The sequence below is a fragment of the Vombatus ursinus genome, unplaced genomic scaffold (assembly GCF_900497805.2).
Source record: "Vombatus ursinus unplaced genomic scaffold, bare-nosed wombat genome assembly UNPS02014941.1, whole genome shotgun sequence".
Taxonomy (NCBI): domain Eukaryota; kingdom Metazoa; phylum Chordata; class Mammalia; order Diprotodontia; family Vombatidae; genus Vombatus; species Vombatus ursinus.
In genome coordinates this window covers 6,068,761-6,094,529 of record NW_020954719.1, presented here as the reverse complement: position 1 = coordinate 6,094,529, position 25,769 = coordinate 6,068,761, and the positions used below count along the sequence as shown (strand labels likewise).

The 25,769-nt window shown below is 45.6% G+C and overlaps 1 protein-coding gene across 2 annotated transcripts; it reads left to right on the top strand.

Moving 5' to 3' along the window:
* The first annotated feature begins 232 nt into the window (after window positions 1–232).
* Window positions 233–25,763, top strand: ADCY6 (adenylate cyclase 6). 2 transcript variants are annotated; one of them, XM_027844358.1, is made up of 22 exons: window positions 233–273; window positions 2,961–3,795; window positions 7,180–7,329; window positions 7,690–7,811; window positions 7,950–8,061; window positions 8,299–8,426; window positions 9,065–9,223; window positions 9,405–9,546; window positions 9,723–9,851; window positions 10,185–10,210; window positions 10,430–10,577; window positions 16,975–17,072; window positions 17,694–17,781; window positions 17,934–18,050; window positions 18,331–18,489; window positions 18,705–18,883; window positions 19,355–19,390; window positions 19,480–19,609; window positions 20,046–20,309; window positions 22,231–22,435; window positions 22,895–23,019; window positions 23,265–25,763. In XM_027844358.1, exons 2-22 carry the CDS (start codon window positions 2,962–2,964, stop codon window positions 23,388–23,390), a joined length of 3,477 nt encoding a protein of 1,158 aa, XP_027700159.1. In that variant the 5' UTR covers window positions 233–273; window position 2,961; the 3' UTR covers window positions 23,391–25,763. The 2 variants fall into 2 exon arrangements, with proteins under 2 accessions (XP_027700159.1, XP_027700158.1); XM_027844357.1 differs by lacking the exon at window positions 233–273 and adding an exon at window positions 1,031–1,126.
* The last annotated feature ends 6 nt before the right edge of the window (window positions 25,764–25,769 follow it).

The window sequence follows — 25,769 nt, the reverse complement described above, 5'->3', positions numbered from 1 at the left end:
GAGGGGTGCCCGGACAAAAGGAGCTGGCGCCTTTAAGGCGGGGAGCCCGGGAACCCGCGGGGAGGGGACTTCTGGATCCGGGGTAGAGGGCGGCTGCGCTGGACAGCCCGGGACGGGGCGAGGACCAGGGCCCCGCGGCCCCGCGGCCGAGGCAGCCAGGGAGGTGCCCAGCTCGGCGCCCCGCGCAGCACCCGCCGCCCGCCCCCCGCAGGGAGCCCGCGGGGGCGGCTGGGCGGGGGCCGGGGGAGGCCCCGACCCGGACCGGCACGGCAGGTGAGGCCAGGTGGGGAGGAGCGGCGGCGGCGGGGACGCCCAGGTCCCTGCAGGGGAAGGGCCCGGCGCCTGGGGCGGAGAAGGGAGTGAGAACCCCGAGGTCTCAGCCCCAGCCCCAATCCCCACCCTCTGCTGCAAACCCGACCTCTACCTGCTTCTCCGGAAGGGGGGGGGCGGGGCGGGATAAAATTGGGGAGGGGTGCAAAAGGAAGGGACTGCAGAGTGTGTTGGGAGTTACGGGAAGGTGTGTGAGGGTCAAAAAGACTGGTTATCTCTCTTAGCTAGAGCCCCTGCGTTTCCCAGGCCTAACCACTCCATTCCTCCTCTATCACGCCCCCCCCCCCAGCTCCTACCCCATACTATTTCCTAACCCCTTATCCTTATGGCATCCCCCAAGGCCTGATCCCGAGTGAGGAATAGGAAAAGAATCTGAGAATTATGGGGATGGGTCAGGCTTGTGTGAAAGGCCAGAGGCTCAAGTTAGCTCCTGGTCTTCTGCCCCTTTCTTAAAACAGTCAATTTAAATTGGATGAGGGGAAGTAATAGCAATTTGGGGTCTGAGCCCTTGAAGGGGAAATGGGGAGGAGGAGGGGAGTGTTAGAATTACAATCTGATAGGGATTTTCTTAGTCCATTGGAGAATGGCCTTTGGGAGCCCATATTCTACGATTGAAGAGGGGGAGGCATTAAAGGGACCCCACCTGGGCAGTGTAATTTGTTGTGAACTTTTTTAAGGGGTTAAAGACCTGGAGGTTTCATCTCCTTTTGGCTAAGGGAGAAGAATCAAGGATTGAGGCAACCCTGAATCATTTGGAGTTGGGATGAAATATTAGCAAAGATGGGACACATCTAGGGTTAGTATCTTCCTGGAAACTACGGGGGAAGTCTGTTACTTTTGCCCTCTGACCACCAAGGCCCATGTAGAGCATGGAATGAAAGATCAGGCATCAAGAGAAAGGGGTGAGCTGGGAGTGGAGGTAACCACTGGAGGCTTGGCCTCAGCCAGCAAAGCAGATGGGAATGAGATAGGAAGTGGCTTCCAAGTTATGGGAGCTGTAACAGAGAGAGCTCTCAAGCTTTCAGTGCCTGTAGCTAGGCCCCTTGAGAGGAGGGAGGTCAGAGAGGACTCAGAGTCAGACCATAAGGAAAGTAGGAAGGACCAAGCTATCGGGTCCAGAATGATGGATTGCTGGGACCTGTAGTTTGATGCAATAAGTGAGTAGTCTTGTATTCAGCTTTGTAAAGCACACACACACACACACACACTCACTCACTCTTGTCTCAGCAGCAAGGAAGATGAAAGTAGTGGAGCTTACACAGCTATCTAGGTGGTCACCTATAAGGCAGAGAGGTTTGTATGGTGCCTGCTCATATTACTCTACTAACTAGAGGTGCCAGAATGATACTGTTTTTCGCTGAGTTTTGTGTGGTGCTGAGTTTTTCACTCTTCTTTGGCTCAATGCCCTGTGCTAGGACATGACTGAGAAGGGGCTGGGAATGGGGCTGTGAACAGGTCCTTGGGGATGGGATCTGGGGGGATTGGAAACAAAGCTGGGAGGTGGGGGTAGGGAGGGTAGTCAGGAACAGGATGTCAGGGAAGGAGAAGGGTAGAAAACGGTCCTGATCTGGGATCTGGCCCCAGGCAGCTGTGGGAACAGCCTGACTGAGGATACAGGGAGCCAGGCCAACTAGAGAAATGGTACAGTCCTGTTTATGACTCTTATGATCTTTCTCCATCCCTTGGAAGTTATTGGTAATTTTGGCTGGGTGCTTTTTGTTTTTGTGGGTTTGGGGATCAGATGGTGTTGAAGGGCCAGGTCTTTGGTATTCATTTTCAAATCTTAATGTCCCCTGCCACCCATTCACCTCAGGCAAGTACCTCAGTTTGTGCCATAGTTAAGGTTCATACTACCCTGCAGGCAACCTAGCTGGAGAAATCCCAGAGTTTGGGGGGAGGGGAAGACAAAGGTTTGATTGTCTGACCACATGAGTAACTGGTAGGGCCAGTTGTCTTCAGGTGCCAGCTTGGAGTGCCACTTAACAGCTTGCCTCAGTTTTCTCCCCCCCCCATCCTCCCAGCAGGAAGGATCACCTGTCACATTTTTAGTATAAGTGACCCCCCAAGTAGGTACCCTGGAGGAGTATGGAGGGTTCAAATTAGTGCCTAGCACAGTGCTCTATTCATAGTAGGTATTTAGTAAATATTTGATGATTATGATGCTCCATTCAAGACCTGAGCTTGGCTAGTGGCAGGTTGGGAGTGTTGCAGGAGAGTAAACTTGGGGTCCATGCTTAACTCTTGAAGTCACTAATTAGCTATAGAAACTTGGGCAAATCACTTAGTTTTTCTGGGCTTCAATTCCCTTATTTGTCAAATGGGAATAGCATATGGCTTTGTTAGTGTGATGAAGTATTTTCTGAAGATCAGGTGGAATGTTAGAAAAGTCTAAGGCCCTATACAAATGCAAGGGAATATTGTTATTAACTTTCATTTATTTATTCATTTGTCGTCGCTTTTAAGCCAGTCAAAGCTGGTAGCCTCTGGGGTGATGATTTGGGATAGGGTTAATTGTTCTGTCTTCCTTCTTTTGGAGTAAAGAGCACCAGTTCACATGCACATTTAAATCATGCCAGTCAGCTATTTGGGACATGTTCTCAATTGTGTACCTCCTTCCTTCCTCTCTGCAGTATGTCTTGGTTTAGTGGTGTCCTGGTGCCAAAGGTAGATGAGCGGAAGATGGCTTGGGGTGAACGAAATGGACAGAAGCGCCCGCACCGAGGAGCCAGGGGCAGTGGCTTTTGTGGTGCCCACTACATGAGCTGCCTCCAAGATGCTGAACCACCAAGCCCCTCTCCTCCAGCCCCTCCACGATGTCCATGGCAGGATGATGCCTGTTCCCGAAAGCGGGGTCAAGTTGGAGGGAAGGAACTAGGATTGAGGTCTGTGGCCCTGGGTTTTGAGGACAGTGAGGCGGCAGCACCCAGTGGGATGCCTGGGAGTGCAAATTCTTGTTGGCAACACCTGGCAAGGGTGTTTCAGTCGAAGCAATTTCGATCGGCCAAGCTGGAACGGCTCTACCAACGCTATTTCTTCCAAATGAACCAGAGCAGCTTGACTCTGCTGATGGGGGTGCTGGTGCTATTGACAGCTGTGCTTTTGGCCTTCCATGCGGCCCCTGCTCACCCTCACCCTGCCTACGTGGCGCTCCTGGCTGGGGCTGCTGCCCTCTTTGTGGCCCTTATGGTGGTGTGTAACCGTCATGACTTTAACCAGGATTCCATGTGGGTGGTGAGCTATGTGGTGCTGGCCGTTCTGGCGGCTGTGCAGGTGGGGATGGCCTTGGTGGCTGCCCCTCGAAGTGCCTCAGCTGGGTTGTGGTGCCCAGTGTTCTTTGTTTACATCACCTATACCCTGTTACCTGTCCGCATGAGGGCAGCTGTGCTGAGTGGCCTGGGCCTCTCTGCTCTCCATCTGCTTGTCGCCTGGCAGCTCAACAGAGATGACACCTTCCTCTGGAAGCAGGTGGGTAGGAAGGAAGATAGATACTGGGTAAGATGAAGATCAGGGAAAGGGAGGTATAGGGCTCCGGAATCTGGGAGTAGTGGGTATCTGGTCAGGGATTATTGGGCAAAAGGAGGAGTTTGGGGGAGAGAGATGTTGATATGGTGGGAGTGATACAAGGGAAAGCTGCCTCCTGGGAGTGAGGAAAAGCATCCATGTTAAGGAAGTTAGGTCTTGTTAAAGATACCTGAAGGCAAGGTACCACTCTTTGAGGTTCCCACTGAACAGCGAGACGGTGTTGATGGAGAAACTATAGACCCGCGTCTCCAACATTCTTCCCTAATGACTCAGAGATACATCTTAGAATCCAGTGGAGGAAGGTTTCTAAGGCGTTCATACCCAGGTTCAAGAGGAACCTTTATAATGAAAGGGTTAAATGAACAGTGTTGCAGTGTGACCACTAGCATTGCCGACCCTGGGTTGATATCAGAATAGCAGACTGCTGGTACTATCATGACTGAAGAATAGTCTTAGGTAGAGAGTGAAGGGGTTGCTTATCCCTAAAGGATGGGGTAAAGTTGGTCCTATCTCTTCTTCCCCTGGGGCAATATCCAGCTGCCCTGCCATGCCAACCTTTTCTAGAACTGGAGAAGGGAGAAATATTGAGATACTGGATACCCCAAATCCTGGCCTAAAATCCTCACTCCAGCAGCTATGTGCCAAGTTGTAAAGCACTCAGCACCGTACTTTGCACATAGTAGGCAACTAGTAAATACTTGTTCCTTCTTCTTCTCTTCCCCTCCGCCTTGAGCAGGGGGAAAATTGCTCTCCCCATCTCAGTGCTACTTAACCCTGTGAGCACTATGCTTTTTCAGCAGGACTTGGTACCCCAGAGTGACATGGCAGTTCTCTTGGGACAATGTTGTCCTTATTCAAGGAGGTCGACAGGTGAGCAGAGAGGCAGGCAAAGGGAGAGAGAAAGACCAAAGGAGGGTGGTCTGGAGAGGCTTTTACCCTTTCAGACGGTAGCTGTCAGAGAGCTGTCTGAGCAGGCCTTCTCCTCTTGCCTTTTCTTCCATCCCTCAGTTCTGTGGGGAGAGAATGAGCTGAGGTATAGTGCCCAGGTACAAGAAGGGGAGAGAAGAGCTTTTCACTAGCTCTTCCTCCAGGGGGCTATTCCTACCATCCCCAAGCACCTCAAGAGCTTTACCTGGAGCACTAAGGGGTCTGTATTGCCTATAGTGCTTCAAACTCTCTCAGAGAGGAGTAGTTATCTGAGGTTCTCCGGACAAGGAGCTGGATATTTTGGCTTGCTTGCCTTTGGCCTGCCCATCTGTACCACCCAGAACAGAATGTACCTTATTGAAGTAACTTTATCACTGATCTGTTATGGAACATGTGCCCAGTAGGCATACTCGGAACTCTTACAGGGCCAAGGACCACCAACTCCCTCGATACCCTCAATTTTCTGTTGTAAGGCATCAAGTTAGATCCTTCGGACTGCTGGCAACCTTCTGAGAAAGGGACTCGGAGAAGGTGCTTCCCCTTTCCTCTACTCCCCTACTCCCTAGTGTGGGCGTCTTCTCCCTGATGGCATGATGCCCAGAAGCTGGCCCAGTGCCCCACTGAGGGGTACAGCTTCACAAAGGCCAAGGCTGTGCCAGGGCTGCCTGCCTCTCCTTGGGCATACTGCTGCTGCCTTGCCCAGCGGGTCTCAGGCACATTCTTGGGGTGGGTGGGGGAGGCTCCCTTTGCCCCTGCCAAACCCTATGGCCTGGGGCTGTCCACAGTCTTTCCTTGAGCTCAAAAACTCCTGATTCCAGTTGGACCCATGGGGCCTTGGTCAATAGGAGTGCTCTGATGCTCCCCTTCAACCTCTAGACCTCTGAAGCTCAGTTTCCTTATCTGCAAAATGGGGGTAATAAACATTCTACCTACTTTATAGATTTATTTATGAAGACTGTATCAGTGGGAGCTATTTACTGTTATTAATAACAACATCCCCTGGCATTAACAATCTTTGCCCTGCCTGTGGCAGGAGGAGGAGCAATGTAAGTTGTTAGGGGTGTGGCCCTCAGTGGCAAGCCAGCCTAGTATCTCGCTCTAACATTCTCATTGTGTACATAGTCATATCGTCATTCTCAGGCTGACACATACACATACCACACACTTATAGTCCAACAGCTAGCACAGTCTCACACTATCAGTTTTTCTCACAATCAGATAGACACACAGAGTTATTTCAGTCCCCCATTACCCCCTCCCCTCACTGTGACTCACATTTTCCTCTCTGGTTCCCCGGGGCCAGGAAGGGAAGTTGCTTGGTTTGTCTCTCTTCCCCCCCTTCCCCTCTCCCCAACCATAGGTTATTCTTAGAAACCCCAAGAGAGATATTGTAACCCCCTATCCCCCAGCCTCCCATTCCCCTCCCCGTGGGAGGAAGGCCTAATCCCAGCCTTGGCATGTGTCAAGTAGGGAGGGGAAGGGTAGCTGAGAGAAGAATCATGTTACAGCTAGAAGGAGCTTTGGTTTAGTTCAATCCCTTTTTACATATAAGGAAACTGAGGCCCCCAAGAGGTTAAGTGATTTGTCTAATGTCATATGGTGTTAGTGGCAGGGCCAACACTAGAACTCCTGATTCTTGGTCACGGTTAGATTTCTTTCTCACCCTTCCAGAATGATATGCCCTTCCCTATAGCCAATTCTGGGGCATTGTTGAAGGTTGCAAGTTAACCCCTGAGCTCCCAACAGTACTGAGGTCCACTTAGGCTGGACCTCTTTCCCCCTCCCTGAGTTAATTCTACCCAATCCTATGCTAAACATTTATAGAATAGGGAAGCTCTTGATGAGTTCAGCCCAGGTACAATATAGATTGTCGGGATTAGCCTGGTACCAGTATTCTCGTCCTCATACCAACAAAAGGCACTGTTCTTCTCGTTAGTCTTTGTCTTCCCCTAAGTAGGGGACTGAGGAAAAGAGATCTCTCTCTATTGTCAGATCTCTGCCAATATACTGAACTCTATTGCTCAACCCTAGTATTAAGTCTGTCCTTGGCCTTAGAGGTACTAGAGGCCTTGGGGTAGTTGGGAATTGGAAAGGGAAATAGAGTGGGAAAAGAATTAAAGAGGGTTAGTTAAGAAGGCGGTCTGGTCCTAGAACATCCTGTTGGCCTTAGGAGATGTCCAGTCCATGGTCACTGAAGTCGGTTGGTGGCAGGGAGAGAAAGAACTATTCTAGTCCCTTGAGAACTGAGAGGAGAACAACACAGAGAAAGAGGTGGTTAGGCATTCTGGGCATGAGAGCCTGATTTTTTTTCCTAATGTTGGTGAGAGGTGGGACTTCCTGGGGTAGGTTGTTTTCAGAATCTGTGGGAGGAAGGGATCTAAGCTTCCCTGCTCCCCTCAGCTCAGTGCCAACGTGCTCCTGTTCCTTTGTACCAATATCATTGGCATATGCACCCACTACCCCGCTGAAGTGTCCCAGCGTCAGGCCTTTCAGGAGACTCGAGGCTACATCCAGGCCCGGCTACACCTTCAGCATGAGAACCGGCAGCAGGTAGAGACTGGGAAGATAAGAATACCAAGGGTTGGGGGCTAGGTGGTCCCCTGACCCAAGTTTTTCCTGCCCTTCCCCTCTTCCCCCCCCAAGTACTTTGGGGTATGAGAAAGAGCCCAGCACTATTTGGGGATGAGAAAGAGAAGGGTGGAACAAGGCAAGGTCTTAGAATCAAAAGAATTGAAAATTGGGTTGAAGGGTAGAGAAAAGTATATTGGATCAGGAAAATGTTTGGTGTGGGAGATTGAGTGATTCAGGTGGGGTCTCAGATAGCTATGGAAGGGTCTGGGGAAGGAGATAAATGTCAGAATGTACAGTGTGTGTTTGGGGGAGAATGATAGTTGGGGTTCCTTGGCCTAGGAGCGACTGCTGCTCTCAGTCTTGCCCCAGCACGTTGCCTTGGAGATGAAGGAGGATATAAACACCAAGAAAGAGGATATGATGTTTCATAAGATCTATATCCAGAAGCATGATAATGTCAGGTAAGGTCAAAGAATGGGCAAAGGTAAGGGTCAGTGACTGGGGCTAGTTTTAAGGGGTTTGGTGGGTTCAGGGGAGCAGTAAGATGAGTGAGCCCCAGGGAAAATGGACCCTCATTTACCTGCTGCCACATCCCCCAGCATCCTGTTTGCTGACATCGAGGGCTTCACCAGCCTGGCCTCCCAGTGTACTGCACAAGAATTGGTCATGACCCTTAATGAGCTCTTCGCCCGATTTGATAAACTGGCTGCGGTGAGAGTACCCTCTGGGCCTGGGCTGGTTTTTGGGTATTGGGGGCTACACCTGGGTATTGGGGGCTATAACTTGACCACAGGAAGATATAATTCCTAAGTTTGGGTCACTGACTAACAGATCGTGGAAGGGTAGCACTTAGTTTGGACATAAGTATGGATTAAACAGGTTGGGTAGATAATGCAGGTGGTGGTCCTAGCCCATTACCAAACTCTCCGCATACCCCTCCCCCCCCAGGAAAATCACTGCCTACGGATCAAGATCTTGGGGGACTGTTACTATTGTGTCTCTGGATTACCAGAGCCTCGGGCTGACCATGCCCACTGCTGTGTGGAGATGGGTGTGGACATGATCGAGGCTATCTCGTGAGAAATTCCCCCATCCTTAGATTCTCCCTATGTCATTGGCACTCCTAAGCTTTTTTTCCCTTCCATATCATTTGTTACTTCCTTCCTCTACCCCTAGGGCACTGCCACCTATCCACCCTCAATGCTGTGTCCTAAGTACCTTCTTTCTCCCACCCTTAATTTTTCCCAGGTTTTACCCCTTGCATGTCTATAGAGATTATGATCTACTATTAGATCCTAAGCCAAAAATGGGGTGCTAGGAAGTCCCTGATATATCACATGCATGCATCAGTCTGAATGCACACTATCCTATCTGTATTTCCACTCTGCCTTGCCTAGAATGATGGTTCCATGGGACAGCCTGGTCCTATTTTAGTGGAACATGCATGAAGCATGGATAAAGAGCATATTATGTCTATGTGAGTTCTTCAAATTCCCCTGCATTTGACCAGATGAAGCACCCTCCCACCTTCTGCTGCTTTCCTGGCATGACGTAGCCCCTGACAAGGCATCAGGAGTCAGGGCGGGGGGTGGGGAGGACGACAATTTGGCTTGTGCCATCCCATTCTGCTGTCAGGGGCAGGTCAAACCTGGGGAGCTCACATAAAGCTAGCCATTCCCCCAGGAAGCTAAGTTGTTTTCCACCATATCTACAGGTTGGTGCGGGAGGTCACAGGTGTGAATGTGAATATGCGTGTGGGTATCCACAGTGGGCGAGTACACTGTGGTGTTCTAGGCCTTCGAAAATGGCAGTTTGATGTCTGGTCCAATGATGTTACCCTGGCCAATCACATGGAGGCTGGAGGCCGGGCAGGGTAAGTACTGACTTTAGGGACTACATGGACAGGTTGAGTTTGAAAGAAGGAGGAACATGCTGGGGCCAGAGCCTCTACAGAGGAGGTGGGAATACTAGGTATAATTGAGAAGTCAAGACTAGGGAGTTTGTAGGAATCTAAAGTCTCATTCCTATTTCTTCTCTTTCCCTCTTCCCTCAAGCCGGATCCATATTACCAGGGCTACTCTGCAATATCTAAATGGCGACTATGAAGTAGAGCCTGGCAGGGGTGGTGAGCGGAATGCCTATCTCAAAGAGCAGCACATTGAGACCTTCCTGATTCTGGGGGCCACTCAGAAACGGGTCAGGGCCTGGGTGGGCTTGGGAGAGGGGAGCAGGGATATTTGGGAGGAAAGTTAAGGACTTAGGGAGGTGGCAGTATGAAGGGGGAAAGGGGTAGGGGTGGAATTAAGGAGAAGAAGTGCAGGGGGTCATTTATTTTACTCTCTAATTCTGTGTGTAACCTGCCCCTGGCACAGAAGGAGGAAAAAGCCATGTTGGCCAAGATACAACGAACTCGAGCCAATTCTAATGAGGGGCTGATGCCACGCTGGGTGCCAGATCGTTCCTTTTCTCGCACCAAGGACTCCAAGGCTTTCCGCCAGATGGTGAGGAATATAGGGTCTTCATCTCTCTTACCCCCGCATTCAGTATCTCCCCCTTCCCTCCCACCCTGGCTTCCTTCCTCAGTCTCGGGGCCCAGATGGCTGCCCAAGGGTTCCTGTGTCTCCCATGGAACTGATGCTTGGGTGGAGCTTAAGGAATGGGGGGAGTGATGATTTCAACCTTGGAGTGTGAGCCACAGGGATGAAGTCTCCCCAGAGCTAGTGGCAGGAAAGCTCATATAATGGGAGCAGTGGGGGAACAACAGTCAAGATTAGGGTAAAGTTTGAAGGGAATAAAGTTTGCCCTCTTCACTCACATTTTGCCCCTCTCTTCAGGGCATCGATGATTCAAGTAAAGACAAGTAAGTGAAGGTCAAGACCTGGGATTGGAGGGCTTGGGTTGTGCGCTGCATAGAGTATATGGTTAGGGCACTTGGGGGCCACTTCCCTCAAAATGGGTGGGGATTGAGCCTATTCCCTTCTTTTGTAAGCCCCAGGCTTGTTGGGGACTTAGGCACACATCATGCTTTAGTATTGATTCGTCTCTTCCCCTGGTAACACACATTTCCTATATCTGGCAGCCGTGGTGCCCAGGAAGCCCTGAACCCTGAGGATGAGGTGGATGAATTCTTGGGCCGTGCCATTGATGCTCGAAGTATTGATCAGTTGCGCAAAGACCATGTACGTCGATTCCTTCTCACCTTCCAGACACCAGAACTTGAAAAGAAGGTGAGGGAACTGGACACAGAATCAGGATTTGGGATAAATACGCTTGAAGGGGAGGGGAGAATTATGAGTAGACCTAGGATAAAAAGCTTAAGACTAACTATGGGACTTTCTGGAACACATGAGAATAAGCCAACTCTGCTGGCCTCCACAATAAGATTCAGAAACACCACTGAAAGAAAGAACAACAACAATAAAAAGAGGGACCCAGCAGCTAGATAGTGAAGCATGTGTTCCCCTGTGACTAGGGACAAATGATTGAGGGAGCTCCTGATGCCACATAAGGTGAGAGGGAGTAAGGTCTACCGCAATGGCTCTCCTTTGCTTCTGCAGGTTGGCTAAAGAAGAGTCTGAGTCTGAGCTGCTTTTGTAGCTGCTGCCACACTTTTGTGCCATGTTTTCCATGTCCCATCTTCCCCAAGAGTAGAGAGGGATGATGCCAATCTGTACCAAGTGAATCCCCTTCTCCTACATTTAGAGTAGAAGGGGATTAAAGAAGTCACCCCGAACATTGGGATAGAAAGCAAGTATAGGGTGGGGTTTCCAGAGAGCCTTCAGCAGTATCCTGCAGGGGCAACAGATAACTTGCTTTAAGTATCTGGCAGTACCCATAGCAAGTTAATTCCCTCTCCATAAGAGATGACAAGAGAATATAGCTCATTTGGTTCCTCTGCTACCGCCTACTCCACTGCTGGAAAGGAACTCACCTAAGTATAGAACTATTTCCCTCTCCAGACACTGTACAAAAGGGGGGAAAAAACCATAGAAATAGGAAGGGGGTGGACATGATCTGACAGATAATGAACAAGTCAAAGAAAAACTCTGGATAATGAAATTTCACAATATTATTGTACCAAGGAACAAACTAATACAGGCATGTAAGGTGATTTGCAATCAGAAGTGATAGAAATAAATGCAACTAAGGTAATTAGAATAAGATTACAATTCAGCAAAAATAGCAAAGCATCAAAAAATACCTTTAAAAAATGCAGGGCCAAATAAAATTAAAAGCTTCCATGGAAGCAGCACACAGTCAAGTCATCAAGCATTTATTAAGTGCCTACTATGTGCCATGCATTGTGCTAAGCAAAAAAAGGCAAAAAACAGTGGCTACTCTCAAGGAGCTCATAGTCTAATGGGAGAGATAATATGCAAACGATATGTACAAATGAGATGCAGACAGGATAAATGGGAGATTATCATAGAGGGAAGGCACTAGCTTTAAGGGGTGTTGGGAAAAGGTTCTTGCAGAAAATGGGATTTTAGCTGGGACTTGGAGGAAGCCAGGTAAGCTAAGAGGTAGCAATGAGAAGGGAAAACATTACAGGCATTCCAGCCAGTGGAAATGCATGGAGTTGGGAGCTGGGTTGGCTTAACCAAGGAAGCCAGTGTCACTGGATCTCAGAGTAGGTAGAGGGGAGTAAAATGTAAGTAAATTGCAAAGGTAGGGAAAGGGGGCAGGTTTTGGTTTCAAAAAGCAAATAGAAGGTTTTATGTTTGATCCTGGAGGTAATAGGGAGCCATTGGAGTTCATTGAATGGGTAGGAAAAGGTGACATGGTTAAACCTGCAATTTAAGATCAGTTTGACAGCTGAGAGGAGGTTGGACTAGAGTGAGAAGAGTAAGAAAAGTAGAGAAAAAAGCATTTATTAAGTGCCTACTGTGTTCCAGGCATGGTGCTAAGTGCTTCATCAATATCTTATTTGATTCTCAGAACAACCCTGAGAGATAAGTGCTATTTTTTGTGTTCGGTCACATCCAACTCTTTGTGACCCCATGTGGGGCTTTCTTGGCAAAGACACTGGAGTGGTTTTGCCATTTCCTTCTCTAGCTCATTTTGTAGCTGAAGAGCCCTGGGAGGTAGATGCTGTTATCCCCATTTTATGTAAGGAAACTGAGGTGAACAAGGGTTAAATGACTTCCTCAGAGTCATACAACTAGCCAGTGTCTGAGGTCAGACTTGAACTCAGGTCTTCCTGACTGCAGGCCAGTTGCTAGGAGAGACTTGAGGCAGGTAGACCAATCAGAAGTACTGCAGGACGTTAGTGTGAAGTAATGAGTCTATACCAGGGTACTGACAGTGTCAGAGGAGAGAAAGGGACATACACAAAAGATGTTCTAAAGGTAGAATCTGTGGTACTTGGCGACTGATTTGATATGTTAAGGGTGAAAGGTGAGAGGAAGATACCTAGGTTATGAGCCTTGGTAACTGGCAGATGCTGGTGCGTTTAACTTTGATAGTCAGGAAAAAGGGAGCACTTAAGAGAAAAGATAAGTTCAGTTTTGTACATGCTGAGTTTAAGATGTCTATAGGACAACCAGTTTAAGACGTCCAAGAGGCAGTGGGAAATGCCAGACTGAAGGTCAAGAGATGGAGATTGGGGCTAGACAAATAGATTTTAGAACTGTTCGCATAATGATGATACATTGACACCCTGGGAGCTGATGAGATCACCAACTGAAATAGTATGGAGGGTGAATGGAAGAGGGCCCAGGCCAGTGCTTGGGGGACTCCTGTGGTTAGTGGGCATGACTGGATGAATATCTAGCAAAGGAGACTGGAAAAATAAACCAAGTTGAATAAAATCAAAGAAGTCTCAGGTATCAGAGTTAAGAAAAAAACATTAACATATAGAAGAGAGATCAGGAAATTAAAATAGACTAAATTTATCTAATTCTGAATCCAGAAGTTACAGAAAAATAAAAGATTTTGAATTCAAAGAAACATGTAGAAAATTTCCCAGAGTGTGTCATTTCACAAAGGTCAGCTAGATGGCACAGTGCATTGAGCACTGAATCCAGAGTCAGGAAGACCTGAGTTCAAATCCAGCCTCAGGCACCTATTAGCTGTGTGACCCTAGGCAAGTCACTTAATCTGTTTGTCTCAGTTTTCTCATCTATAAAATGAGCTGGAGAAGAAAATGGCAAACCGCTCCAGTATCTTTGCCAAGAAACCCTATATGAGGTTACAAAGAGTCAGATGCAACTGAACAACAACAACAATCATTTCACAAATGAAAAAATAGCATTTTAGGGCTAGAAAGGACCTCAGATCTGAGAGAATTGATAATTTAAGAAACCAAGAAATTTAAGAAATATAAGTATCCAAGAAGCTAGTTATTCAATGTCTAAATGATAAAGAATTATTAAAGCTTTAAGAATCCATTGTAGACTTGAATCTCCACAGGTTTTTTTACTCATGATGATTGCTTAAATGTATAAGTATCATTTGTGTCTGAATAGAAACACATACACATACACCTTGAAAAGCTTGGGATTGAATCTGAAAATTACATATCCTGTAAATTTGAACATTTTATTTGAATCAGAAAGAACCTCAAAGAGTTTGACGAAAGTCCATAATTGAAAAAGCTGGGAAGAACTTCGGATTAGCTAAGCAATGTTTTCAACAAAAATAATAGGAAACATTAAGCTTGTTATGATAAATAGTTAATAACTCAAAATAAGCTATATACATTTTTTAAAAATAGGAACCAATTAGGATTTTAGATAAGGGTTTTCCAGTTAATGAAAAAAGTTATAGTAATAGATATTTACTTAGCAACATTTAATTCATATGGCCTGAACACATATATAAGTGAAATTTATTTTTCAAAAGTTAAGAATTATGAAAAAAATAAATTCAAATGTAAAAATAGTAGGAAATTTCAATATTCCATCATCTGAATATAATAAAGTGAAAAAGTTGACAAAGAATCATGACATTTATGTATTTAATAAGCTCTAACAAACTTATGAAAAGAATTAATTAGAAAAAGTAGGGAATATGTAATTTTTTCAAGTGTACATGGAACTCTTGTTCCATTGCTTCCATAAAAAAAATTTATCACAAACTTGAGCATAAAAAAGCTATGAGTAAATTTTAAACAGTGATTATGTTTATTAGAATGCCAAAGGTTGGGGCTCTAGCACAACTTTTGATAACTGAAAATCTTCTGTATGTGACAGGGAGGCATTAAAGTTGACTTTAGTGGAATTTCACTGAGTTCCTCCACAAAACAAAACAACTGGCCTAAATGGTTTTGTAGGTAAACTTTTCCAGACCTCCAAAAAAAAAAAATAATTCTATATGTTCCTAAATATACAGGAAGATGGAATGTTATCCAGTTCTTTTAATGAGCTAAATGTTGGTAAAAGCAGCACTAGCATAGTCCAGTATCATTAATGCATGTGTATTATTTAAGAATTTATGTAGCTGCACATGTCAACTCCATTCCATGCATTAGTAGGCAGTTTTGGTAGTTGCTTTGTCTGAAAAAAATTTTCATGAGAGCCAGCTTTTGGGTGATGAACTTCAGACTTGACAGTGTTGGTTCTCAGACAGCAGACCTATAAATGGTTCATCCATGGTTGTCCTTGGAAGACTTCAGCTTAGAAGTGAAATTCAGGAACCCAGGATCACCTGATTGCCCCAGTGAAGCACTGGAGTAGACTTCCATGCAACATTCATCGTGAGACTAATTCTCAGTTATATACTGCTTTAAGATTTTCCGAGTACTTTATGTATCTTATTTGTTACAACAATCCTTTGAGGTTAATGTTCTTATTCTGATTCTACAGATGAGGAGACTGAATATGCATGTATAAAATATTAGCTAATACAATACAGAAACACATTTTAAAATCATTATTATTTATACCAGGAAAACGATGATGGTTCAATGTTAGGAAAATGATCACTATACCACATCACTAAGAAAATCCAGTTTATTAAGATAATGACCAATAAATGGGGAAAAAAAGTTTCCGAATAATAACATCTATTCAAGTTAAAAAATAAACAGTAAAAAGAATAGGAAACGAAGAATTTTTCTTCAGTATTTAAAGTATCTACTTGAAACTCAGGGCCAATATATGCAATGCCAGAACATAAGAAGTATTCTTATTAAAAATGAATATAAAACAGAGGTGCTTGTTTTCATTATTTATGTTGGGCATAGTGCTAGCAATCAAAATTATAGGAAAAAATAAATTAGAGGGGTTGACATAAGAATTGAACAGATCAGATCAAAATAGTATTTTATGGGTGTCTTAACAACAACAAAAATGGATTTAAAGTCAGCAAAGATTCAGGATATAGGAGGCAGCTGGGTGGTGCAGTGAATAAAGCACCGGCCCTAGAGTCAGGAGGACCTGAGTTCAAATGTGACCTCAGACCAAACACTTGACACTTACAAGCTGTGTGACCCTGGGCAAGTCACTTAACCCCAATTGCTTAAAAATTTCAAAAAAAAGATTCAGAATATAGAATAAATGCATAAAAGGCCTTTGTGTTTTTATGTGCTGCCAATAAAGATCAAGAAATTTATTTTAAAAGGACCTCATTAAAATAGTTTTAGTTTTTTAATATCACCTTCATGTCCATTCTTATCCCTTTCTTCCCCAGAGAGCCAGTCCTTGTAACAAAAAATAAAAAAAAGTAATGACAGAAAAAGCAGTTCAACAAAATTAACCAACTTTAACCAATTTTGATAGTGTATTTAATTTCCACACCTATACTCCCCTAAGTTAAATTTATATGCCACAGTGCCTGGCACATAGTTAAGTACTTAATAAATACTTGTCTCCTTTCTTTAATTGTAGATTTAAGGCAGTGTCACTGGATATTTAAAATAGAGCTAGATAAAAGTATAATAACAATGTATGGAAAAACAGGCAAGAATATCAGGGGTTAATTTGTGGGAGAGAAAGTGGATAAAGATGTACTTGTCCTTTCAGAGCTTAAAGCAATTTGATAAAGCAATTATCAAAAATCCCCTGGCAATGGGCAGTTTGGAAGCGTAGAACAAGAGCTACAAAAGTAATTGTATCTTTTGAACCCAGTAATATTATTTTGTAAAATATACCCTAAAAATGTAATCAGTAATGAACGCACTTTCTTTTTGGCTTATATACCAACATTATTTACATACTCAGGGAACTGGAAGCTATGTGTAATGACATTCAGTGAATGGCTGAATAAACTGGCATGCCAATGTCATGAAACATTGTAATAAAAATCTAAAAGGACACAAAAAACTTTAGAAAGACTTCTTTGAAGTAATGTGAAACAAAGAAAACAACTACAAAAACAGTATGTGTAGACCGAAGGAAGAACATGTACACAAATATAGAGGTGCATTGAGAAAAGGAACATAACATTCGGGGAGTAACTAAAAAGTTGCCCTAGACATTTTATTTAAGTAGTTGTAAATGCAGGTTTGATTCAGATTGTTTTTAATTCAAACAAATTAGGCAATAAATTATTTAATTTAAAGGAGTAACTGCCCGGGTCAGAGGACAGTTTGGTGAGAGGGAGATGGGGGTGTGGTGCAGGAGACCCCTCTTCCTGGTGTTCCATGTTGGTTTTTCCGTTTTGTCTCTTGCTCAATCTCCTTAGTATTCCCAAAAGGTGGATGCCCGCTTTGGGGGTTATGTGGCCTGCACGCTGCTAGTCTTCTGTTTCATCTGCTTCATCCAGCTCCTCGTCGTCCCACAGTAAGAAACACTCTATGCCCCAAGTTTTGTCCTTTTACCCTTTATTGACTTCAAATTTATGTTCCCCCAATCCCTGTACTGAACATTTCCTCATTTTATGACTTCCAGAAACATTCCTTCCCCTCCTAGACCTTTTACAGGGTGGGATTATGCCTTTGGCTATTTGAGAAGGGTAAGGGGAATAGCAATGGCCAGGGGGACATTTGAAGCCCACGTCTCCTTATCTCCCTTATCTTCCCCTTTTTTTTTAAATAAAGTTTTACGTTTTTAATCAAACATTTATTATTTTCTTTTCCTCCCATCTTCTCCCCAATGGGAAAAAAAAAAGAAACCTGAAACTCTTATAAGAGTTTTTATTTTATTATAATAAATTATTTTATTATAATAAATATTCATAGTCAAGTAAAACAAATTCCCATATTTGTCATATCCAAAAAATGTGTGCCTCATTTGCATTTAGTCCATCTTTTGTCAGGATGTGGGTAACATGTTTCCTCATCATTGCTCTGGAATCATGGTTAGTCATTCCATTGATCATGGTTATTAGATCTTTCAGATCGTTTCTATGGTGTCACAGTGTGAATTGTTCAGATTCTGTTCACTTTCCCTTTCTTTCCTTAGTTCAGTCCTAATGCTGGGACTCTACATCAGCATCTTCCTGCTGCTGACAATCCAAGTCCTAGTGTGTGCGGTCTATTCCTGCGGCACTGTGAGTTAGGGGCTTTGGGATGAAGGGAGGGAAGGGTTAGACAGAGTTTTGCCAGGGCCGTGATGGGAAAGAAGGGCAGAGAGGAAGGAAAAGCCTTACCTTAACCTAACTACATCTTTAGAGCTAGGACCACCTTCCTTCCTCTCTTCTAGCTGTTCCCAAAGTTCCTGCAGCGCCTCTCCCGTAGCATCGTACGTTCGCGGGCCCACAGCACAGCGGTTGGCATCTTTTCTGTCTTACTTGTCTTCGTCGCTGCCATCGCCAACATGGTACCTTCCCTAGCAACTACACTTTCCATCTGTCTCCTTTCTTGTCCACATCTCCCATCCCCACCCTGACCCCTACATCACCGGCCCCAGAATGCCCCCAGACTTCTACCTGCTTTAGATGAGGCCTGAGTCACTTCTTTGCTCTCTGATTCAAGAGGGCCAGAGCACTACCCATTATGATTCCTTCCCTTGGGGATGCCCATTTCTTTTCTTGGTTTTCCTGAAACCCTTCATATCCTCAGTTTGCCATTAATCCTGTGTCCTTCCCCATTGCCCCCAGTTTACCTGTAACCATACTCCCATACGGATCTGTGCGGCTCAGATGCTGAACCTGACACCTGCAGACATCACTGCCTGTCACCTGCAGCAGCTCAACTACTCACTTGGCTCAGATGCCCCTCTCTGTGAGGGTACTGCACCCACCTGCAGCTTTCCCGAGGTGCCCAAGCATGGGTCATTGTGGCATGGGAGGCTGCAGAAGGGAGGTCACGATGGGTGCAGGTCCCAGGAAAGAAGGATGAGAACTGGGAATGAGGGGGTGAGGAGAAGGGTTAGAAAGGATACTGGGGCTGTTTGGGGGAAATTGGCTCAAGTCTGTATGGGCCACGATTGGGAAGGTAACACTGCTTTTGCTGTTACCCTCCCTCCTGCCAGTACTTCAATGGGACCTTGCTGCTGAGTCTCCTGGCTGGCTCTGTCTTCCTGCACATAAGCAGCATTGGGAAGCTGGTATTGACACTTGTCCTGGGGCTGCTATATCTGGCATTGCTTCTGCTGGGGCCCCCAGCTGCCATCTTTGACAACTATGACCTGCTGCTTCGTGCTCATGCACTGTGAGTGTGTCCCCACCGAGGTACCCATGAGTCTTCCCTGACTTGAGTCAGTCCCTTTGAGTATCTCCTCCCCACTTCCCCCCATTTCCGGATTCTCTGCCCTGTGACTTTTGTCTCACCCTTGCCCACCATGAACACTTGCTCTTTTGAAGGAAACCTAAGACTGGAAACTTTTTAATAAACATCTTTGCCTTTGCATAATGCTTTGTCCTTTAAAAAAAATGCTTTCACATTGATTATTTTAACTATAATGGGGTTAAGTGATTTCCCCAAGGTTGCATAGCTACTTAGTGGAACAACTGGGACTGGAACTCGGGACTTTTAACTCCTAGTATTCTTTTAAGTGTATTAATCCCTATCAATGAAACTCTTCTTCTTCTAAGAGCCTTACCACTTGGGGTGGGTCCCCTCCTCCATCCCTCTGCAAAGGTCCTACTCTTGACCTTGTTCCCCTTTTCTCCCACCCCTCAGGTCATTTGTCAATGGAACCCTGTATGGGCCAGATTGGTAAGTGAGAGCTACTGGGGAGGTGAGGAGCAGTCCATGGTACCCAGTGCAGGCATGTGAACCCATCACACTGTACCTCCTGTCTCCAGCCCTGCAGGTGAGAAGATTGCCTTGAAGTACATGACACCTGTCATCCTGTTAGTGTTTGCACTAGCACTCTACTTACATGCCCAACAAGTGGAGTCAACTGCTCGACTGGACTTTCTGTGGAAACTGCAGGTGACAGAATGGGCACTGGGGTGGACATCAAGTAGGCACCTTGGGATAAGGCAGGTGACACAGGGACAGCCATCTCAGCTAGTATGGAAACTTATCTCCTACTTTTTGGGTGTCGGGCACTGTCTTTTTATCCTTAACTACTACCACAGAATAGTTGGAAATTTGTTTCTCTGGACTACTCTTTCCTTCCTATATGCCACTCCCATTTTTTTTCCTCTCATCTTCTGTATTCACCTCACTTGTCGCTTTGCTGTACCTCTAAGATAGCCCCTTTCTTGTGTCTTTGTTCCCCAGACTCCTGATCCATACTTCCCCTGCCTCACCTCGTTCCATGGTGCCTCCCACTCTATGTCCACTTGTAGCAATTTTACTCATTCCCTTCCTTGTGCCAGTGTCCCACAAATATAGTAGTAGGTGATGGATATGGTGTCCACAGGCAACAGGGGAGAAAGAGGATATGGAAAAGCTCCAGGCCTATAATCGACGGTTACTACACAACATCCTACCCAAGGATGTGGCAGCACACTTCCTAGCCCGGGAACGGCGCAATGATGAACTTTACTATCAGTCATGTGAGTGTGTGGCTGTCATGTTTGCCTCCATTGCAAACTTCTCCGAGTTCTATGTAGAGTTGGAAGCCAACAATGAGGGTGTTGAATGCCTACGACTGCTCAATGAGATCATTGCTGACTTTGATGAGGTATTTAACCAGTGTGTATGGGGAACATCAGGGGGATTGGGACACTTGGAATTAAGGGACATGGAGACCTATGGGAATGGGGACTGGGAGGATTATGAAAGGGAGGCTTTGTTTAAGGGGTTTCTGAGCAGAAAAGTGAGGACCAGGAGAGGAGAAATGCGGGGTGGAGGGAGAAATTGTTGGGGGCACAAGGAGGGAGATGACATAGGTACCAAGATTGGCATGGGAGAGAAATGGGGCAATTAGTAGACATGTCAGAGTCAATGAGGAGGGGAGTTGGATACTAGGAGAGCAAGGAGACAATTGGTAAGGAACCCTGAGGAAGTCTTGGGCATGAATGGGGATAAATGTGGGAGAGGTTCAATGGAATAGAGGAAGGTGGTAAATCATAGTGAAGTAAACTTGAGGGATAAAGAAGAAAAGGAAAATTATTGGAGAGTGAGGTAAATACAGAGTATAGTCTATGGACAAAAGGACTCCCCAAGTAGAGGGCAGAAAATGATCTAAGCAAAAGATCGGGTAGAAGATAAGACACTTAATGTATGACAACACTTACCATCTGTGTTAAGACTTACCATGCCATAAATGGCATTCTTGGTCTACCTTCACAAGAATAATCCACCTTACAGTTAGATTGGGAAAACTTTATCTCTCTTTGTCATTATGAAAGAATATTCTAAAATATGTATGTAAAATATGTAAAATGATCTGTAGATTTAGGAATGGTATGTTAGACAAGCAGCTGGACATGGCAGATGGAAAGCTGACTTTGAAGTTAGGAAAACGTAGATTCAGGTCTTGCCTCTGTCACATACCTTCTATCCTTGCAGCCTCAAGCAAGTCATATAATCTGGTTATGTGACTGATGCCCGAAGTTACTCTTTAAGGTTTGAAGTTGCACACAGTAGTGCTGCTCTACTTTGGTGGAGGGAGTTTACTCATCCAAAGGTCCCCACACTAATGGAGTCAGAGGTGTGGTTTAAAAAAAAAAAAGCCCACCATGTTATAAAAGTCTATGGAGATGCCAAAGAACAAAGGTAAATAGTGACTAAATGATAGTCACCGGGGAGTCTAGAAGAAAGAGCAATGGCCAGATATAATTTCTCACTGTCTTCAGCGTTGTCCAGGTAAAGGGTGCCCTTCCAGAAGTGCTGCATTCTGAGGGGCATTTATAGCTGTAAAATGGAGAAGAGCGAGGCATCAGGCTGCCAGTACTTAATGAGAATTATTCTTTAAGCACTGCTCTCTCCTCTATAATTTCTGAATATTGAATAGACTCCACAGGTACTTGATACTGGAAAAGGTATTCCCTAGATAACAGACACAAAGTGTTCTGGTCATTGGAAGGGTTTCCTACTGTAAATAACTAGATTGACACTCTGTTCCATAACCAGACTTGGTTCATATGAATTAGTTCTCACCCTTAACAGAGCTAAAGGTAAAGTTAAATTTTCAAACCTGTTTAACTAAGGTCTAGACCCTGAACTGTGGCAGCCTAAGTCAGCAAGCATCTAATATGTGTTGGGTACTGTGTTAAGTGCAACAACACTAACATGACAACTCCTATGAAGCACAGTCCAAAAAACCAGCACACCTGTTTTTCATTAAAAATTTTGTCAACATGTAATGGAATTATTACTGTGGCTTATCAATGAATTAATAAGTATTTTAAATTAAAAAACAAACAACCAGCCCACCTCTGTAGAGGGAGGAGTGAGATTGATAGGGACTGTCATCAGAAGGATGGGAATTGAATAGGTAAGGAAGGTGAGTAAAGTCAGTGACAAATGCTAGAGTTTCACTGAATGTGGTAGGGATACTTTTCCTCGGTGTTTCCCTTTGTCCCCAAGGCCCATTGTGCCTGAGCTTAGGCTTTATGCCTAGGGAAGAAATGACAGTGATGCCAGCCTGTTCCTTCTAGATCATCAGTGAAGAACAGTTCAGGCAGCTGGAAAAGATTAAAACAATCGGCAGTACCTATATGGCAGCCTCAGGACTGAATGCAGCCACGTATGATCGGGTGGGGCGTTCCCATATCACGGCACTTGCTGACTATGCCATGCGGCTCATGGAGCAGATGAAGCACATCAATGAACACTCCTTCAATAACTTCCAGATGAAAATTGGTAAGAAGAGCATAGGGATGGGGGAAATGTCTGGGAGCAATTTGGGGGTCTTCAGTGAGCTGGGGGACCTTCTATCGTGATGGCACTCATCTTGGGGCGCAAGTTCTCATGGACATAGGGACAGCCAACCTGCTTTTTCAAGTGTTCAGCCTAATCCATCAGATCCTTCCTCCCTGAGCAGTCTTAATGGATCAGGGAGCCCCTAAGTGGAATGCCAGGCCTATTACTGTCAAATAACCACCACTGTAAACCACCCTTTGGGGCTGGGAACCCTTGGGCCAGGACTCAAATACCGGTCTGCCTGCCTTAGCACAAGTGTTCCTTTTAGGTCTAGGCCCCAGTTATTTTTCAGTTCTTTAGTTTATTGAGGGTTCATACAGCCCTGGGGAGTAAGGGCTTTCCAGTCCCTGGGCCTTGAATTTAGCCCAGACCCACACTCCTATTCTCTTCTCCGTCTAGGGCTGAACATCGGCCCAGTAGTGGCAGGTGTCATTGGTGCAAGAAAGCCACAGTATGATATCTGGGGGAATACAGTGAATGTGTCGAGTCGTATGGACAGCACAGGGGTCCCAGACCGAATCCAGGTAAGGGAGATAAACATAGAGGCAGGGAGGGAGTAGGATAGAGGGGACTTCTGAATATCTGTGATTGCAACCAGGTAAGGGGAGGGATATGGTTGGTGAGGGAAGCTGGGAGCTGGGGGTCGGAAGGGGCCAGGGGTGGGGGGGAGGAAGGGTCGGGGTAGGCCAGCAGAACCAGGGAAGCCCTGGTAATCTGCAGATTTAGCTTGGGGAATCTAGGCTGAGTGGACTTTCCTCCCCCTTACCAGGTGACCACAGACTTGTACCAGGTTCTAGCTGCCAAGGGCTACCAGTTGGAGTGTCGAGGGGTAGTCAAGGTGAAGGGTAAAGGGGAGATGACCACCTACTTCCTCAATGGTGGCCCCAGCAGTTAGCAGGACCCAGCACAAGTCTCAGCTGAAAGGATGAAGCTGGGCATTAAGTGGGCTTTGTTCCCACTGGGTGGAGCCATGGAACAGATGCCCTAGGGCTCCAGACTCTGCAGACCACAAAAGGGAAAAAGCCAGCGTGTTGGTGCTCAGGCTGTGCCTGGATTGTGCCTGTTTCGCCCTTGAGCTGGTGAAGGAGGGAGCAAAAAGAGAGTTTTGCAAGTGACTTTATTTTCTTATCTGGGACTAGAACTGCTTGCTCCCTTTCCCCTTCTTCTACAGCCTGGAGGAGTAGGGGGAGGAGAAGGAGAAGGTCACAGAAAGGAAGAGCCTTCCCCACCTCTTGTGTGTTGGTGTGGCTATTAAGGCATCCCCACACCCTACGTCTTTCCTGGTTATAGGCCTCAGAATTGGAAGGGACCTCACAGGTCATCCAATCCATACCTGAAAAAGAATCCCCTCTAAAAACATTTTTGACAAGTGGTCATTCTTCCTTTGTAGGAAGTCTTTAAGTAATGGGAAATTCACTACCTCCCAAGAACTGCCCATTCCACTTTTGGATAGCTCTAATTGTTAGGAAGTTTTTTTTCCTTAGAGCCAGACATTGTTTGTACTTTTGCCCTTTGTAGACAAGCAAAAGAAGTGTAATTCCTTTTCCCAGGGACAACCTTTCAAATATTTGATGATCGTTGTGTTCCTTCTAAGTCGGTTCTCTTTTCCAGGCTAAACATCCCTAATGACTTTAAGTGAACCTCCTATGGTAAGGTTTCCTGGCCTCTCACAATCCTGCTAGCCTTCCTTTGGATGTGCTTCAGTTTTTGAGGTCCTTTCTAAAATGGGGTGCCCAGAACTGAACACAATCCTCTAGGTAGGGTCTAATCAGAGTAGGGTACAGCCAAGTAGAACCTCCCTTGGTCTGGACTTTATATAGCTTAAGATTGAATGCCTTCAGAGTGTCCTACTCTGCTGACATATTGACTTTGCAATCCGTTAAAACTCTGAGACCTTTTTCACATAAGCTATTGTCTAGGCCCACCTCCCCCAGCTAGTACTTGACTTTTTTAAAAAACCTAAGCATAGGTCTTTACATTTCTGTGTATTAAATTTCCTCCTACTATTTTCAGGACATTGTTTTTTGCCTGAGTCTGTCGAGATCTTTTAGGATCCTGGCTCTGTTATTCAACAAGTTGGGTATTCTTTCAAACACTGTCATCTACAATTTTGATAAATGTTCTGTCTACACTTTCACCCTAGGTTTTGGTAAAAAACGTTAAACAAGACAGGACCAAAGATAAAGGCTTCCAGCCTTCAGGTTGATGCTGATCTGTTAATTATCATTTGGTTGGGTGGGGGGGGGGGTGTCCATCTTTTTATTCAACTAGTTCCAGTTACATCCAACTGTATTATCATCTAACCTGCATCTCTCCATAATATCCCAATGTCATGTGAGGTCTTTTCCAGACTCCTTGCTGAAATCCAGCCATACTGAGTCTATAGCATTACTTTGACAGGGGCTGGTAACCCTGTCAGAAAATGAAACCTGGTTAATCTGGCATGATTTGTTGATTAACCTCTGTTGTCTTATAGGGACTACAGCTTCCCTGCCTAAGTGCTCAAAAACCATTGCTTTAAATAATGTGTCAGGAATTGTTGGGATAGTGAGCTCAGGACTGGGCATCCTGCTCTCCTATTTTTTGTTTGTCCTGAGAGCATCTTCTTTAAAGACCGAGATGGATAAGAGGGGTGTACATTCTATGCCTGCCTTCTTCATGCCAAATCCATGCTTATCCCCATAATGAGGTCCCATGCTAACTTCAACCAGCTCTTCTCTTTGAGCACTTAGCAGGTGGGTGCGGAGAAAGCAGAAAAAGGGAAAGCTCTCATTGAAAGCTCTACTTTTTCCATCTTTCAGAAGATAGTTTATTTTTCCCTCCCCTTATAGACTGCTCCTGTAGGAGCTGAAATGACCTCTTATTCCTGCTGCCCCAATTCAGTCATATCCCCATTACCTCTTGGGGAATGGCAGTAGGTTTGGATGTGGTGTTGTGAAATGGGCCCAAGCTAGATTTTGAAAGGATGGATGTCACAGAGGTGAGCAACTATGTAAATCATCCCTAAGTGCCAAAGAGAGTGGTTCAGGGGACAGGTTTTTACCTGTGCCTTTTCTGCTCATGTAGGGCCTCATTGGTGGGGAAAGGGAATGTCAGAGTATCTAATTCCCTCTTGCACAGTTCTTCCTAGCTGACCACCCAAGTGGAGGCACAGAGCTTCACCTCCTTAGGTTTTTAGCCTAATAGATAATAAAGATAGGGACAAATTTAAAAGGTTTAGGGTGTGGCAGTGGGCATTGGCCCCTGCCCCCAACCCCAAGTGTGCACACTGCCA

What these genes read in the sequence shown, in the direction of transcription:
- ADCY6 (XM_027844358.1), top strand. Translation starts at nt 2,962, where the DNA reads ATGTCTTGGTTTAGTGGTGTCCTGGTGCCAAAGGTAGATGAGCGGAAG. An exon ending in TGGGGGCCACTCAGAAACGG is followed by an intron (nt 9,547 to 9,722) that starts GTCAGGGCCTGG and finishes CCCCTGGCACAG; the next exon opens with AAGGAGGAAAAAGCCATGTT. An exon ending in TAACTTCCAGATGAAAATTG is followed by an intron (nt 22,436 to 22,894) that starts GTAAGAAGAGCA and finishes TTCTCCGTCTAG; the next exon opens with GGCTGAACATCGGCCCAGTA.